Raw genomic sequence first — 15,583 nt, 5'->3', positions numbered from 1 at the left:
AGAGAAGGCTTGGGTTCTATCTGCAGACTGTGTGCAGATGCATGTAGGTGTGTGCATTTGTGTATTGTGTGGGTGTGCATGCGGATGCATGTACACTTGTGCATTGTGTGGTGTGTGCATGTATGTATATGTGTGCATATATGTGGGTGTGTGTATTGTGTGTGGGTTGTGTATGTACACATGTGTGAGTGTGTGCTTATATGTATACGTGCACGTATGTGTGGGTGTGTGTATTGTGTGTAGGTTGTATATACACGTGTGAGTGCGTGTGTTGTGTGTGCATATATGCATACGTGTGCGTATGTGGGTGTGTGTATTGTGTGAGTGTGTAGGTTGTGTATGTACACATGCGTGTGTGCGTTGTGTGTGCATGTATATGTGTGTGTGTGTGTGTATGTGTGGGTGTATCGTGTGGGCCTGTGTGTGCATAAACGTATACATGCACATATGCATGAGTGTATTATGTGGGCATGTGTGCAGGTGTGTGTACGTGTGCGCTTGTGCACACTCGTGCATGCTGACACCAAAGGCCTTGTAAGGTGCGTTAAGGGACCGTGGTGTTCAAGGGGATGAAACGGGCACATTCTGACTTTACGGAGTCGACTTGAGCAACCAGGAGATGCCTGGAGGGGTTGAAAATGGGCTACTTTTCGCAGCCGTTCGGAGCCTGTCCTGAGGGCACCAGTGGGGAGCTCGAAGGAAACCCAGCGGCGGGGCTTGGGGTAGGAAGTGCGTGGAGGGGAGGATTCAGGAGTGAATCCTCCGTCTGTGCCCGCTAGCCCATAACCTCTAACCTCCTTGCTCTTGGGTTGTCCCTTCTAGAAGCGGGCGAGCAAGTAGGTGACGCGTGGACTCCCCCTGAGGTTCAGCCCAGGGAGGGGAGCGACCCCGAGGAGCAGGTGGGGCCTGACCCCTGTGCAGGTGCCAGGGCCTCCGGGCTGCCACGTCCCCCAGACTCACCCTGTCCTCATTACCCTTCCAGTTCGACCTGCAGCGGATTGTGATTTACTGTGACTCCCGACATGCAGAATTGGAGACTTGCTGCGATATCCCCCTGGGCCCGGTGAGCAGTCCCCGCGTGCGGGGAGGAGTAGGGGTGGGGAGGTGGGTCCATGGGCTCCCTCCCGAGGGACGGGGTGTCCAGGGCCCAGGAATGGGCATTCAGGGGTTGGGGGTGCCACCCTCAGACCTTGCCTGACAGGAGCCCAGTGTCTATCAAGAGCAAGGGCTGTTTCCAGGGCCCAGGGTGGGGGTTGGGGGACATGCAGGCCTCCCTGGGGCCTTCTGAGGTCCCAGGCTGCAGGCCAAGCTGTAGGGCCCGGCTCTGGGGGGCGGGGGAGGCAGAGGCTGGCAGCCCAGCCCTGGGAGGGACCGACCCGTGGCAGGAGGCCCTGGCACTGGGCTGGTCCGCAGAGGGGAGGAGGCAGCTTGCAGGCAGGACTGGGAAATGAGAAAAATCAGAGTTTTTCCTGATTTTCCGCAGGTGGGTCAGCCTCTTCCAGGGACCTCTCGGCCTCCGTGCCTCCACTCCCTTTCAAGGCTTTCCCTCCCCAACCTGCTTAACAAACCTCCTTCCTGAGGCTACTTGGAGGGTGGGCTTAGCGACAGGGCCTGCGTCCCAGGGCTGTGGATGACATCTGCGCAGGTGCTCGGTGGCCCTGTGCCCAGGACACGGGTGGTGGAAGCCCCCAGTGATTGGGCTTTGGAGTCAAGTGGGCCTGACCTGGAGAGAAGGAGAGGAGGTCAGGTGAGGCTTGGGGAGCAGAGGGAGGGCAACGGGGAACTGGTGATGGTGGAGAAATGAGTCCTCACCAAGCTCCTGCCAGGTGTGAGACACCGAGCTGGCCCATCGAATCCTTCCTCACTACATCACCGTGGACGCACCCTTGTCCCCATTCTGCAGAGGGTGACACTGAGGCTCAGAGGGATGCGTGGCTCCTGCACCTGCTGAGAGGCCAGCCACGTGGCTGAGGGCAGGGTGGCCCAGGCCCTTGTGACTCCAAGGCCTCAGCACCCAGGCCCTGTCGCCCGACCTGACCCGACCTCACCTCTGCTCAAGCTCAGGCTCCTTCGGTTCTCGGGGAGTGGTGCCGGCTGAAAAGTGAGGTTCGGGCCTCCTGATCCCCTGGGATTGCCTTTCAGTGCCAAGTGACCGTGCTGACGGAGCCTTCACCGCCGCCCCCGCGGCCTCCCACGCCCGGCAGTGAACAGATCGGGTTTTTGAAGACCATCAACTGCTCCTGCCCGGCTGGAGAAAAGGTACCCCCACAGCCGACCGTCGGCTGCCGGCCCGGAGCCCCCGAGCTGAGCAGGGCGGAGCGGTCAGCAGGAGCAGCGGTGCAGCTGGGAATTTCCCAACATGCACGAGGCTGGCCAGGGCAGGACGGCCCCGGGCTCTGGGGGCCTTGGGCGGCAGTGAGCCCTTCTTGCTCCTGGGACCTCTTGTTCCTTGCTGTTCCAGCTCAGAGGAGGGGAGCCCCCAGACCCGTTCCTATCTCCCTGCAGCTAATGTCTCCCTGAGGTTTCCGGACTCCTGCTGGTGGGAGGCGGGTCCCTCTCCACGCCCTTGCAAGTCGTCAGAGCAGATCTGGTTTGCCAAGGAGGCTCAGCGTAGGTGACATAGAAATAGAGTTTGATGTACCTAGTTTCTGGTTTACAAGCTGGTGTTTCCATGAACACCACCAGCACCATCCACTAGCCTGGATCGAACGTCTCATTGAGTTCCCGGGGCCTTCATCTGTTCTGTTTTCCTGTAGACCAGGGGCCTTTTTGATAAGGAAAAAAAAAAGTTTTCTACTGTTTTTGAGCAGAACAACTTAACCAAGCACACAAGGATGGTAGAAAGCAGAGCTGTGCTGGGGAAGGTCCCTGTGAGTTTCTGCTGGACCCCGTAGGCGGGGGCAGTGGCCTGTGGCCTGCAGTCATGTCCCACACTGTACCCCCCGCCCCTAGCTCAGGGCCAGCATGCAGGAGGAGCCCAGTGGCTGCAGGGCAGGAGGCAGACAGGAAGGAATGTGCAGCCACGGTGAAGTTCGCTGGAATGACACACTTTCCATGTGCACTGTCCTGGCAGGCAGGCTCCCTCCTCCCCTCCCTCCTTCCTTTCTACCCCGAGAGCCAGACCTGAGGAGACAGGGAGCCCCCAGGAACTCTGAGTCAGGTGAGGCTGGCAAACCCTGGCCCGACTTGCCCAAAGGAGCCAGCTCAGGCTTCCAGGGAGCTGAGGCTTTTTCTGGGCGGGGGTGAAGGAGGAAGCACCTTGGCCAGGTGCCCACTGGCTTAGACTGGGAGACATTGGGCAGGGAGCTGGGGTGAGCCCCCAGGACTGGACTTCCACCCCTCCCCTGCCCCTGGGTTTCGATTAAGGGCCTCAAAGGAGAAGGGCACACGTGTCATGAGGTTTGGAGGAGTAAGCGCTGTGCACAGGGCTGCTGTCCTGGGAAGGCAGCCAAAGCCTGGTTCTGCTCTGTCCAGGCTTTTCCCCCACCCCGAACCAGGCTGTGCCCTGGGTGAGTCCCATTCAGGCTCCTGTGGCCCCAGGCAGGGGGGAAGGGACTCCTAGGAGAGAAGTCTGAGCTCAGGGAGGCATCCAGCCCCTGCTTCCACTCATCTTCCCACTTAAACACCCCCTGGTGCTCCCCTCCCACCCCCACCCCACCACCCTGTGTGGTCACAGAGGGTCCCCAGATGTCTTTCTAACACCATCCCTCTCCACGTTGCTCCCCCAGTGTCCGGGTACCAGGAGCTGCTGGTCCCTTGGAGGGGTCACGGCCTTCCTTGTCTTGGGACATTGTCATATGTAGCGTCTGCTGGACCGCCTCCCTTATCTGGCTCATGCCGGCCCTTCTCTCAAGATGTCCCCAAGGAATGCTTTCCTGAGCACCTTGTTGTCTACATGGCTCCCTTCCCTCCCCCCCTCCCTTCCATCATTCACTGTGCAGCCATGCACCTGCTATTTCCAAGACCCTACAACCCAGTCCTCTCCCTGTGCTGCTATCTCCCGTGGCAGTGATCCCATTGAACTAAAAATGTCCACCTGTTTTTAACTTCCACAAGGTAAGTCCAGATGCAGGGATCAGATCTTGACACGTCCATATGTTCAGCCATTGGTGTGTATAGTCTGACATTATTAAGTGGTGGGTCATTATTGAACTATTGGGTACGTGGGTCAAGGGGTGAAGGATGACGGGCGGGTGGGCTCTGGACAGCTGGGAGGGAGGGATGAAGGACACAGCTTGTCTCACCGGCAGGACAAGGGCTTATTTTTCAAGATGATCTGTCACCTTGCAAACTCTCAGCCTCAAAGCCTGAGCAGCATCACCCAATAGCCCATTACTCTATTCATCAACCTTCCCTTCTGTTTGACAGTAAACAGTAAGCACCCACTGTGTGCACAACACTGAGTTTTTAAGACACGTAGCACATGGTGCCCAGAGTGCTTCAATGTGCTTTCTGGCTATGGTGCCCAGGAGCACTGAGGTGCACCCAGCCCGGGGAGCTGGCTACTGGGCCTGCTTTCCATGCACAGGTGGGTGGGAAGGAGGCTTCTTCTCCCTCCCTCCAGAAGAGGCCACACGCAAGAGCTTCAACAACCACCTCATCATATGGGGTTGCCTCTGTCTCGCCGTCTTCAATTCCATAAAACATGGGGCACACGGGAGATCTGAGGGTTCTCTCCTGGGATCCCTGGTCACAGGCAGACTTGGCCTCTAGTGGTTTAAGCCTTGGATTCAGTTTTTCACTTCCATTATTCTCGTAGGTCAATGTACTTTTGGGTCCACGTTTCCATTTCTAGACCCAAACATGGTGCTTGTGAACTGTGTTCAGGCATTCCGATGGCCACCGTGTGAGCTCAAACAGACAAAATATTATCTATCTAATTTGCATACGCAAATGACATCTATGAATGCATTTTTTTTTTAAAAAAGAAAATGTTCATGAAGTAGCTAAGTATGTAACTGTACCCAGAGCGTTTTTAATGACATGTGGTAGATGCACATAAATGGATATGGCGTCGCCTCCTTTTTACTAAGGTGGTGAGATTTATGCACTTTCAATTGTTTGGGTTCTTTTTGCTTTGTTCTTTGTTTTTAAGATTTTTATTTAGGGGATCCCTGGGTGGAGCAGTGGTTTGGCGCCTGCCTTTGGCCCAGGGCGCGATCCTGGAGACCCAGGATCCAGTCCCACATCGGGCTCCCAGTGCATAGAGCCTGCTTCTCCCTCTGCCTGTGTCTCTGTCTCTCTCTCTCTCTCTCTATGACTATCATAAATAAATACAAATTAGAAAAAAAGGTTTAAGATTTTTATTTATTTATTCACAAGAGATGCAGAGAGAGAGGCAGAGACACAGGCAGAGGGAGAAGCAGGCTCCATGCAGGGAGCCCGACGCAGGACTCGATCCCGGGACTCCAGGATCGCACCCTGGGCCAAAGGCAGGCACCAAACCGCTGAGCCACCCAGGGATCCCCCCACGTGGCATTTTTAACTAAAGCAGGTGACATTGTCGGGGTAAAAGTAGCCTGTGGGTACCATCTTGTTTGTCCCTGTCTTTAGTCCACCAATGACGATGCTAAAGTACCCCGTGTACTTGGAGTTCGTGAACAGGGGCTCGCAGCCGCAGGAAGCCCCGTCCAGCTGCTGACCACACGTGGCTCGCTCAGAGACTGGCTTAGGAGCCTGCGGAGGGCTGGCCAACTGCAGAAGGCAGAGGGGGGAAATGAAATAGAGCCTTACTTCTTGTTTCTTCTGTCCTTCTTCCTCTAGGGTGAAAAGGGCTCTGATGGCCCCGTGGGACTCCCTGGCCCAAAGGTCAGTACAGGCGCAGCTCAGGGGTGCTTTGCGGCCCACGGTGACCTTGGCTGTGCACTCTATGGAGAGATGAAGTGTCATATTAGATGACTGTCCTGCGGTGTTTGTTCTGAGCTTGTTGACGTGTAGTCTGGAGCCTCTGTTTCTCTGTCTGAGGACCTGAGCTAGAAGGGTTTGGGTCAGAAAGTCCTGGCTCCAGTCCCATTTGCCCCAGTGGGCTGACCTCTCTGTGGTCAGCTAATTCTGCATCAATCCTTTTTGGCTTCTGTATTCCAGAAACTTTGGGGCTTGGGCTTCTAAGAGTCTATTTAGCCTGCATGTAGTATTTCTTTAAGTTGCATGAAATTCTTCTTGCACAAATTTTCTGAACTCACTAGTTGCTGGAAGCCAGGTGCCTCCTCGAGGGCCACCTCCATCTTCCATCATGCAGCTCCCTCTCTGTTTCCATCGCTCCGCTGGCTGCTCGCATTTCCAGAGCTGGACAGGGCTGCCTTCTCACATCGTTACTTTGGTCTCAGAAAGCTGGGACCCAGAGAGATGTGACTTGGTCACACAGGCGGGCAGAAGAGCTCAGCACAATCCAGAAGCCGTTACCTGGCCTGGTGTTTGAAAGAAGGGCTGAGTGTGGTGGTGGAAATGCCCAGAGAGGATGCCTCCCCTTCTATCTCTCTGTCTTCCATCTCCCCTTCCATCTCTTTGCCTCTCTCTCCCTCCTTTCTCTCGCTACTCCCCTCTGCCGCCACTCTGCTGGGCTGGGGAGCATGGACACACACGCGCGTGCGCACACACACACACGCACATGCACACGCACCCCACCTGATGGGCTCCCCTCCCTTGGTGCCAAAGGAGAGCAATTCAGAGTGGTCCTGGGTGCCAGGTGGCCCTTGTGAGAAGGAGCCCAGGGGTTTATGCCTCACTGAGCAGCCCCCAGGCTGTCACCTCAGCTTCTCAATTGTCAGATGGAAGAAGAGAGCAAAGGTGAGAAGGTTTGTCTAACGCAGCGGTTGTCTATGGAAAGACCGTGTCGTGTGGTGGTTGGACAGACCCAGGGCTGAGCAGCCACTTCAGCAGGGAGGACGAGGCCGGGGGCAGGAATGCCAGGGAAGGACAAAGACACCGACACATAGAGGGGAGTGTGGCTCCTTGGAGAGGATTGGAGGTCCTGGCTCTTCAGCCTCACCGGTCACATTGTCCCAATCTAAGGTTGAGACTCCAGGTGAACACCTGTGGCTCCCAGTGGCCCCATTTACCCAGTCACGTGTCACGGTCTGGAGACTCCAGGTGCCAAAGCCCATTTGGGCGCAGGAACATTCCAGTGAATGAGGGAGCCCTGTCCCCAGGGACCACAGGCCGGTGGCAAGAGAAAATTGACAGAGGAATAGGGTCCCCTGTGGGGACAGCCAGGGTGGAGGGGCCCAGGGGTCCAGCAAGATATGCGGGAGCTGCTCGGGATAAAGAAGGCAGGGCAAGGCCAGGACGGGCCAAGGGAGTGGCCCAAGCAAACTAGCTATTTGTCCTGAGAGTGTATGAGGTGGGGGTGAGCCCAGATGAAATTGCACACCAAGACGGGAGAAAAACAGACAATACTGAGGGCTCCTGTGCTGGGCACCCAAGCCTGTCGTGGATTGGATCATGGCAAGGGAGGAGACGGCTCCACCCCACATGCAGCCCTGGTGAATTTTCTCCCCTTGCAAACACTCTTTGCTCCTCTGCTCACCCACCCCATCTTCACGGAGGGCCCGGGGCCTTGTGGGCACACTGGGCGTACAAAGAGCATAATCAGGGGACCCAGGCTGACTTCTGGCAATTTTCAAAGCACCTCATGCTTTCAGTGTTATGTGTGCTCATGACAACGTGCCCATTTCACAGAGGAAGAGCCTACGGCCCACGGAGTAATGATGCTTTCACAAGAAGCAGCAGAGCGGGAGTTTGAACTCTGGGGCTTCTCACCCCCCTTCTTGGGGCTGGGCCATTCCTGGGGACGAACGCATTTTGCGTTCACCCACTCACTTTCTCAGGATGTTCTTAGTTCTGGAATGAAGACGTTGGGAAAAGTATATAGATGCTTCCTCCTTCTCTGGGGGTGGGAAGCGTGGCCTCACTGTGCACTTGGCAGTGACAGAGTCAGCCTGTCACAGGACCTGACCCAGGGCTCTTCTCTGGTTTCCACTCTGCAGGGAGACATGGGAGCCACTGGGTTGCTCGGAGCTCCTGGACCCAAGGGAGAAAAAGGCGACATGGTGAGTATAGGGCTGGTGTGGGCGACCCCATGCTTCCCCTAGCGAGCTTGTCCACTAGAATGCATTGAACACCTAGTCGAAGCCAAACAGAGCTACACACTGCCTTCGGAGGTCCAAGCTCCTCTCCGTGGGCTCGGGAGTTCCTCCCAAGGTGGCCCCAGCTGTCGCTCTAGCCCTGTCCTGCACCCCCATCACCACCCCTGGGTTCTGTGCACCCAGATTGGCAGCCTGGAGTCCCCAAACTGTTCACTTCACACCGGCCACTGCACATGCTCTTTCCTCTACCAGGAATAACTTCGCTGTCTTTCCACGCCTGGATTTCCCCTCGCCTCTTCTTTCTGACTGGCTCTTATCTCCTTCCCATTCCGACTGAACTGTGTGTGCTTCCCCAGAATATCCCAGTGACCCACAGGAAAAGAAGCAGGGAACAGGGGCTGCCTGGGTTGGGGAGCAGGGATTGGATGAGCAAACAGAACCTGCAAAGTAGCCATCACAGTGATAGACGACAAAGGGAAATCATTCTTAAAGGAGGCAAGGCAGGTCTTGTGACAGCATGTCAGCAAACACAGCATATCCATAGAAGGAGAAATTTCTAAAGAAAAAAAAATCCTGGAAATTCTAGAGCTTAAAATTACAACTGGAAGGGAAAAAAGGGGAATCAGTGGAGAGGCTCAACAGTTAGGTATGAACTGGCTGAAGGAAGAGCCAGCGTTCTTGCAAACAGCTCAACAGTGATTATGTAATCTGAAGACTAGAGAGAAAAAGGAAGGCAGGAAAATGAGTAGAGCCTTGGGGTGCAGAGTGCACTTAATGGGAATGCCAGAAGGAGGGAGGCAGGAGAAGAAAGTGTAGTCAAGGAAATAATGGTGGGGGAAAAAAATCCCGAATTTGGTGAAAGGCAGTAATCTACACATTCAAGAAGCTCTGTGAACTCTAATCAGGATGACACAAAGAGAGCTATTCTAGAAAGATTGTCGCCAAAATGCCAAAAGACAAACTTTTGAAAGCAGCATGAGGAAAAATAAAATGAGTCAACGTGTTCAGAGAAAGGGCAGTAAGATCATTCACTGACTGACTGTCAGGGATGGTGGAGGCCAGAGTACAGTGGATGACAAGCTCAAAGTGGTCATCATGACAGTGTGCATTTGGGCGTCCAGCAAACAGGTGTAGTAACAGGCATGAGATCGGGGGAAGAGGCACTGGAACCACGTAGGGAAGCGGGTCTTTAGAAATCTCAGTGGAATTAGTATGAATCTGAAGTAGGTCGTGATAAGATACGGTGTGTATGGTAATCCCAAGAGCAACCTCTACCCAAATGGTTCAAAATGTACAGGGGAAGTGCCACTAAAGAGACTAAAATGTAGCACTAAAAAATACTTAATGCAAAAAACAAAAACAAAACCAAACCATAAAGAAAAAATAAAAGACAGGAGGCAGAAATGAAAAGTAAGATGCATACATAAAACTCACTCTGTCGGTAATCATGCTATATTTTCAGGCTGACACAAAAATAAGACCCAACTCTATTGTGTCTACAGGTTATATCCTTTCTATTTATTTTTTTAAGATTGTATTTATTTATTCATGAGAGAAGCGAGAGAGAGAGAGAGAGAGAGAGAGAGAGAGAGAGGCAGAGACACAGGCAGAGGGAGAAGCAGGCTCCCTACGGGGAGCCCGATCCAGGACTCGATCCGTGGACCTCAGGGTCACGACCTGAGCTGAAGGCAGATGCTCAACCACTGAGCCACTCAGGTGCCCCAGGAAATACACTTTAGACTCAAAGATGCAAATAAGCTGAGAGTAAAAGGATGGAAAGTATAAATTTTGAAAATAGAAAACCTAAAAATTCAGAGTGACCGTGCTAATACCAGACAAAATAGACTCTAAAACCCAAAATTTCCAGAAAGAAAGAGGGTGTCTTATGTTGATTAAACTGTCAGTCTTTCAGAAATTGAGAGCAGTTATAGACATATGTGCACCTCGCAGGAGCCCCAAATATATGAGGCAAAATGTGACATAATTGAAGAGAGAAATAGGTAAGTCAGTGGTGATGGTTAGAGACCCAAGGACCTCACTGGTAGTGATGGGTAGAGTGGCCAGGAAGCCGGAGAAATTGGGACTCTTGGGCATCGCTGGTAGAAAATGGTGCCTCTGCTTTGGAAAACAGTCTGGCCGTCCTTAAAAGGCTGAACAGAATCACCGTGTGACTCAGCAATCCACTTCTAGATACGTACCCGAAAGAAATGAAGACATATGCTCGTATGGAACCTGTACACAAATGCTCAGCGCAGCATTACTCATAATAACCAAACGGTAGAAACGACCTAAATGTTCATCACATGACGAACGGATAAACGAGATGTGTGTTACCTTCAAGCCGTGGCAGGTTATTCTGCAGTAGGACGGAGTGTCGATCCATGATACACATGGGTGGACTTTGAAAACACTTTGCTGAGAAGTCACTGGCTGCGAAGCCAGCTCCAAAAGCCCACATATCATATGATTCTGTGTATATGAAATGTCTAGGAGAGGCAACCCTATAAGGATAAAATAGATTTGTGTTTGCCTTGGGTGGGAGGTGGGAGGGCAGGGGCGGGGGTGGCCACTTGAGGGTGTGCAGTTCTTTCTCAGCTGATGAACACATCCTAAAGTTGATTGTGGTGCTTGTTAAAACTCTGTAAATACACTGAAAACTATTGCATTGTGTACTTTAGGTGAGTTGTGTAGTAGGTGGATGACGTCTCAGTAAAGATGACATCTAAGGAAGATTACTGTTTTTTAAAGATTTTATTTATTTATTCATGAGAGACACAGAGAGGGGCAGAGACACAGGCAGAGGAGAAGCAGGCTCCATGCAGGGAGCGCGATGTGGGGCTTGATCCCAGGGCCCTGGGATCATGATCTGAGCCAAAGACAGACTGCTCAGCCACTGAGCCCAGAGCTAAAAGGAGACGCTCAACCACTGAGCCATCCAGACATCCCGACATCTAAGTAAAATTAAATGGGGTTATACCCACGAGAATGAACCCCCAAGTAAGGGTTATCATCCCTTTTGTAAGATGCTGGGCAGAGCTGATGACAACCCTTTCAGACCCTAGGTGGTGCTTCCATGCGTGACATCATACATGGAGATGCTCTGTAGTAAATCTTGACCCCCTGCTTTCCTTTTCTAGGGCAGAGGACCTTTTTTCCCAGGAGAGAAGGGTGAAAAGGTAAGCATCTCCCTTATATCGCTCTTCCTGGGGCTGTGCAGCTGGCCAGAGAGTAGGATGAGGTGGAGAGGATCTGCATTTGGGAGGGGAGGTGCCACCATTGTGCTGCCTGTAAGATCCGAGCAGAGAGCAGAGGCCTCCTGGGCTGAGCGAGGAGCCTCAGTGTGCAGGGTCCCCGGACCTGAGCGGTTGATGTGTACATCCTCGCCAGTGCTTCCCGGCAGTGACGAGCATGAGCAAACACAACTGGAGGAGAATGTTCGTGTAGGCCATGGGTGACAAGTGTTTGGAACAGAGGGTGCTCACTGGGGTGCATAGGGAGTGGGATGCAGAGCTGCAGAGGGGTCTGAGGACCAGCCTGCAGGGCGTTAGATATCAGAGCATGCTCGGGCCTCATCTGAAGTTTGGAAAGACACCGAAGGGTCTGTGCACAGTCAGACATGCAGGGAATGTTTGAGTATGAGGTGCCAGATGGGTGTGAGGGGAGAGACCAGAGGAATTTGGGGAATCGCCAAGAGACTTGTGGGAGTTCCGAGAGGAGATGACGAGGAGCTACAGGAGGAGACAGGCAGAGCAGTGGAGGAAACAGGAGACAGACCTGTACATGCTCCCCCTAAATACGAATGTTACACCTTCTTTTACCTTCATCATAACAAGCACAGATCCTAGGACCCAGGGCTTCCTTCTGAGGAGGAAAGCTTTCTTAAGTTCTTAGCCTGTAAGGAGAAATAAGAATCAGAGTGTCACTAAAATGCTATATTTCACTCCCACCAGCTATTAAAAATGTACCTCCTGTGTCCCAGGAGAGACAACCACAGGACCTCCTGGCAGGCATTTGTGCTAACATCTTGCCAGAGCGCAGGCACTTGCAGACCCAGAATGCAGTGCCCAGGGCCCTAGAGGGTTTTCCTCAGCCCCTCACATAGGGCCGGCTGTAAGAGCAGGTGCCACTTTGTTCCACGACCTTGGGAACAGCTTTCCCATGGCCAGCCTGTCCGCCCCCCCCCCCCGCCCCTTCCGGCCCCCGTAGGTACCCTTTCATTGCGTACTTTCACACCAGAGATTTACTCTCTGGAGATAAATCAAGGATGCCCAGAAGTTCAGGGCCCATGGTTCAGTCAGTGTAATTCAGAAGGGAGCCTGGAAGCACCCACGTGCCATGTTGTAGGCACAAGGTGAACTCGATTATTGTACTGCTAAATAACTCAGCGGCGTTCAGGAATGCAAAACCACGTTTAGACGAATGATTAATGACCTCGAAAATGACAATAACATTTTTCTAATTTTTAACGCATGTGGGAAAATATCTATACAGTAGGAACCCAGTTGTGTGTGTGCATGTGTGCAGCTATCTGAGTCTGTGTGTGTGTGTGTGTGTAAGAGAGATCGAGAGATCGATTCTGGAGGTGAAGCCCCATGGTGAAACAGGGTGGAAATGCTGAGGGTATTTACTTTCTCCCCTATGCTTCTCCGTATCTTCGTTTATTCCACAGTGAACTCTTCCTTTTTACTCCCGTTAGAAGGACAGGTACACGCACACACACACAGTATCTCCTACGCAAGGATACGGAGCGGTCTGAGACCCTGGGACACTGCCTAGTGGGACACGCAGCACAGGGGGACTTTGCCATCAGTTTTCCAGTCTGGGTCTCCTGCCACCTAATGTGGGGCTGGCAGTGGCCCCCGTCCATGGTTTCTGGGTGATTTACTGGCCCAGCACCTGGAGGGAAGGCGCTCAAGTTCAGCAACTATTTTTATCTACTGGTGCTAGCCTGCTAGGTACCTGTAGGCCCGGGGCACAGGCATTAGCAGGACACCCAGATGCTCCTGTCGGGACTGGAGCTGCCGGAGCCCTTGAAGTCAGGGTGCTGGGTCTGGGCGTGCTCGCTGGGTGACACCAGCATGCATCTCCGGGACCAGCGTGTCCTCTGGCTGCTGAGCTGTCCGCCTGTGTTGGCGTCGCCAGGCAGGAAGTGATGGGCCTCCCTTCTCCTGTGAGCAGCAGGTGCATCTCAGCCTTGTCTGTTCTGGTTTAGCTCGGAACGGGCAGCCTTATTCTCCTGATGGCTGCAGGCACCTCCCCGGTGCCCCCCGGATCCCCGCCTACAGCACCAGAGTCGGGACCTGGCCAGGTCACAGGTGCAGCCAGGGAGCCCTCCTCACATCCTTGGGGCTTGGCAGGACAGATGGGCAGCCGCACAGACTCCAGCATTTCTGGCTCTGTCCTTGGTTGACATTCTCTTGCAGTGGAACATTTTTAGCAAAATCTGAGTCTCTATTCTGTCCCATATTAGCTGTGTGATTCGGGGTGAGTCACCTCCCTCTCTGGGCCTCTGCTTCCTCATCTGTAAGAACGAGGGGGTGGGATGGGATGATGCATAAAGGCCCTTGCAGGCGGCAGCTCTGAGACTTGGTGATCAGCCCACCCCAGCTGGAGCCCCTGGGACTCTTCTGTCTACACCCCCAGCCCCCCAAGGATGAGGCGAGGCCAGGGTGGGTCAAGAGGACTGATAGAGTCCACAGAGCAGAGGAGGCCACCGGTGACTAATGCACTTGGACAGGGCCCAACACACCGGCTTGCCCACTTGAATCGTCTCTCCATAGCAAGTGCATCATACGAGGGGATTGGATGACTGCAGCCCAGTGGGTTCAGGAATCGTGTTTCTCTGATTGTGCTCATGTGTCCTGTATTCCTGGCATGTAGTTAGCCACTGTGATGATGTGTGAGGCCTGATGTGCCCTGTACCTTATGTCTCATGATGAAGACAGTGCTTTAGGAGGGCACTGCTTATGCCCATTTCACAGATGGGAAGAACAAAGCTTAGTGGTCAAGTGACTGGCCCAAGGTCATAGGTGAGTGGGATGGTAGGAAACACAATCAGTGGTTATTGCAAAAGCGAAGGGAAGCTGCAGGGCTGATTGAAGCTCCCCTTCCTCAGCCACTCAGGAAATTGGCTCCCAGAGAAGGTAGGGGACGGGCCCCAGGTCGCACAGCTTAACAGCTGTCGGAACTCCTGGCCTCCTGACTCTCCTGGGCTCCCCATCAAATGCCCAAGACCATTGAGTGGCGCCACGTACCTCGGCTGCTTCTGCCCCTGGTCTTGGAAGCTAACCTCCTGTCTGGTTCCCATATTCACCGTAGGTTTCTTGGGGCCAGTCTTCCCCCAGTGTTTTAATATATATGAAATCAGGCTAAGGTAAGGGGGGAGCAGCCTCTGAGGGGAGGCCCTGTAGCTGCTGCCCAGAGCCCAGGCTTTGGGGCCATAAAAGGATGAGCCTCCCAAGCTTCTGGGAGGCAGCTGGCATTAAGTACCTGCTTGCCCAACAGGCGGATGGATGAGTAGATCTCGGCCCTCCGCCATCCAGGACGGAGGACCAACTCGACCCAGTGCGGGGGGTTGTGGGGTGTGGGGTGGGTCACAGAATGCGGTGCAGCAGACCCAGCTTCAGAATCTGGCCGCACCTCGTGCTGACCGCATGTCTGTCCTCAGGCTACTCTGAGCCTCAGTTTCCTTTTCTGTAAAAGGGGGGAGGGGAATGATAATGGTTCTATCACATAAGGTGGGGTGGGACTGAGGGAGGGAATGTGCATGAAGGGTTTGACGCAGCGCCTGGCACTGCGAGCTCTCGAGCTGGTGATGCTCTGTTTATGTTCCGCCCATAATTTTCAGTTAATTTGAAGCTGGCTGGGTGGTGGTGATTGGGCTGGTCGGGACCGGTTCCGGTGGAGTTGGAGGAAACAGGGAGGGGTCATGCCCTCCGTGCCCTCCGCCCTTGCTTCTTCCCTCGCAGAGCAGATTGACCAGCACAGTAAGACGCTGGCATGAGGGCTCCCTTGGGTGGGCCCCGAGCTGGTCTGGCCACCGTGGAGATGAGGTCTGTAACATTAGCCAGATCGTGAGCCCCACTGGTAGAAAAAGATTTAGAAACCACAAAAACAAGTCCAAAACGTGAGTTTCTGGTGAGCTACCAGTCGGGGTGCATCCTGAGCTGGGGGTCGCTCTGCTCTGGGGACCCAGGCCGCCAGGGAAGAAGCCTGCTCCCTGCCCGCCACCCCCCACCCCAACCAGCCGCTGGGTTGTGTCCCTTTCCTGGGCCCACAGCGCCCTCTGCTGCCTGCGAGCCGGCGCGTCCGCTCCACTTTCCCTCTGCAGGGCTCCCCCCTCAATGTGACGGTGGGGACGTCTCTGCTGTTCCGGGGTTGTCCTCTTATTCCTTAGAAAACTGGCACCTGGGAGGAAGGAGGGAAGAGCTAGCCTCGGTTCCAGGCTCAGGTGATGGAAAGAAAGCAGGTTCAGGGAGTTGGGCACACGTGGTTTGGCT

General features: G+C 54.0%; 1 protein-coding gene across 6 annotated transcripts in view; it reads left to right on the top strand.

The window, feature by feature from the left end:
* COL22A1 (collagen type XXII alpha 1 chain) overlaps positions 1-15,583 on the top strand; it is a 260,912-nt gene that overhangs the window by 73,810 nt on the left and 171,519 nt on the right. For all 6 annotated transcript variants that reach the window (XM_035702839.2, XM_035702792.2, XM_035702817.2 and 3 more), the window contains 5 exons: positions 983-1,063; positions 2,143-2,259; positions 5,764-5,808; positions 7,986-8,048; positions 11,222-11,260. In XM_035702839.2, coding sequence (XP_035558732.2) covers positions 983-1,063; positions 2,143-2,259; positions 5,764-5,808; positions 7,986-8,048; positions 11,222-11,260 — 345 coding nt within the window. The remainder of the gene's footprint in view (positions 1-982; positions 1,064-2,142; positions 2,260-5,763; positions 5,809-7,985; positions 8,049-11,221; positions 11,261-15,583) is intronic.

The sequence above is a fragment of the Canis lupus genome, chromosome 13, assembly GCF_003254725.2.
Source record: "Canis lupus dingo isolate Sandy chromosome 13, ASM325472v2, whole genome shotgun sequence".
Lineage (NCBI taxonomy): Eukaryota > Metazoa > Chordata > Mammalia > Carnivora > Canidae > Canis > Canis lupus.
This window is presented reverse-complemented; position numbering and strand designations above follow the sequence as displayed.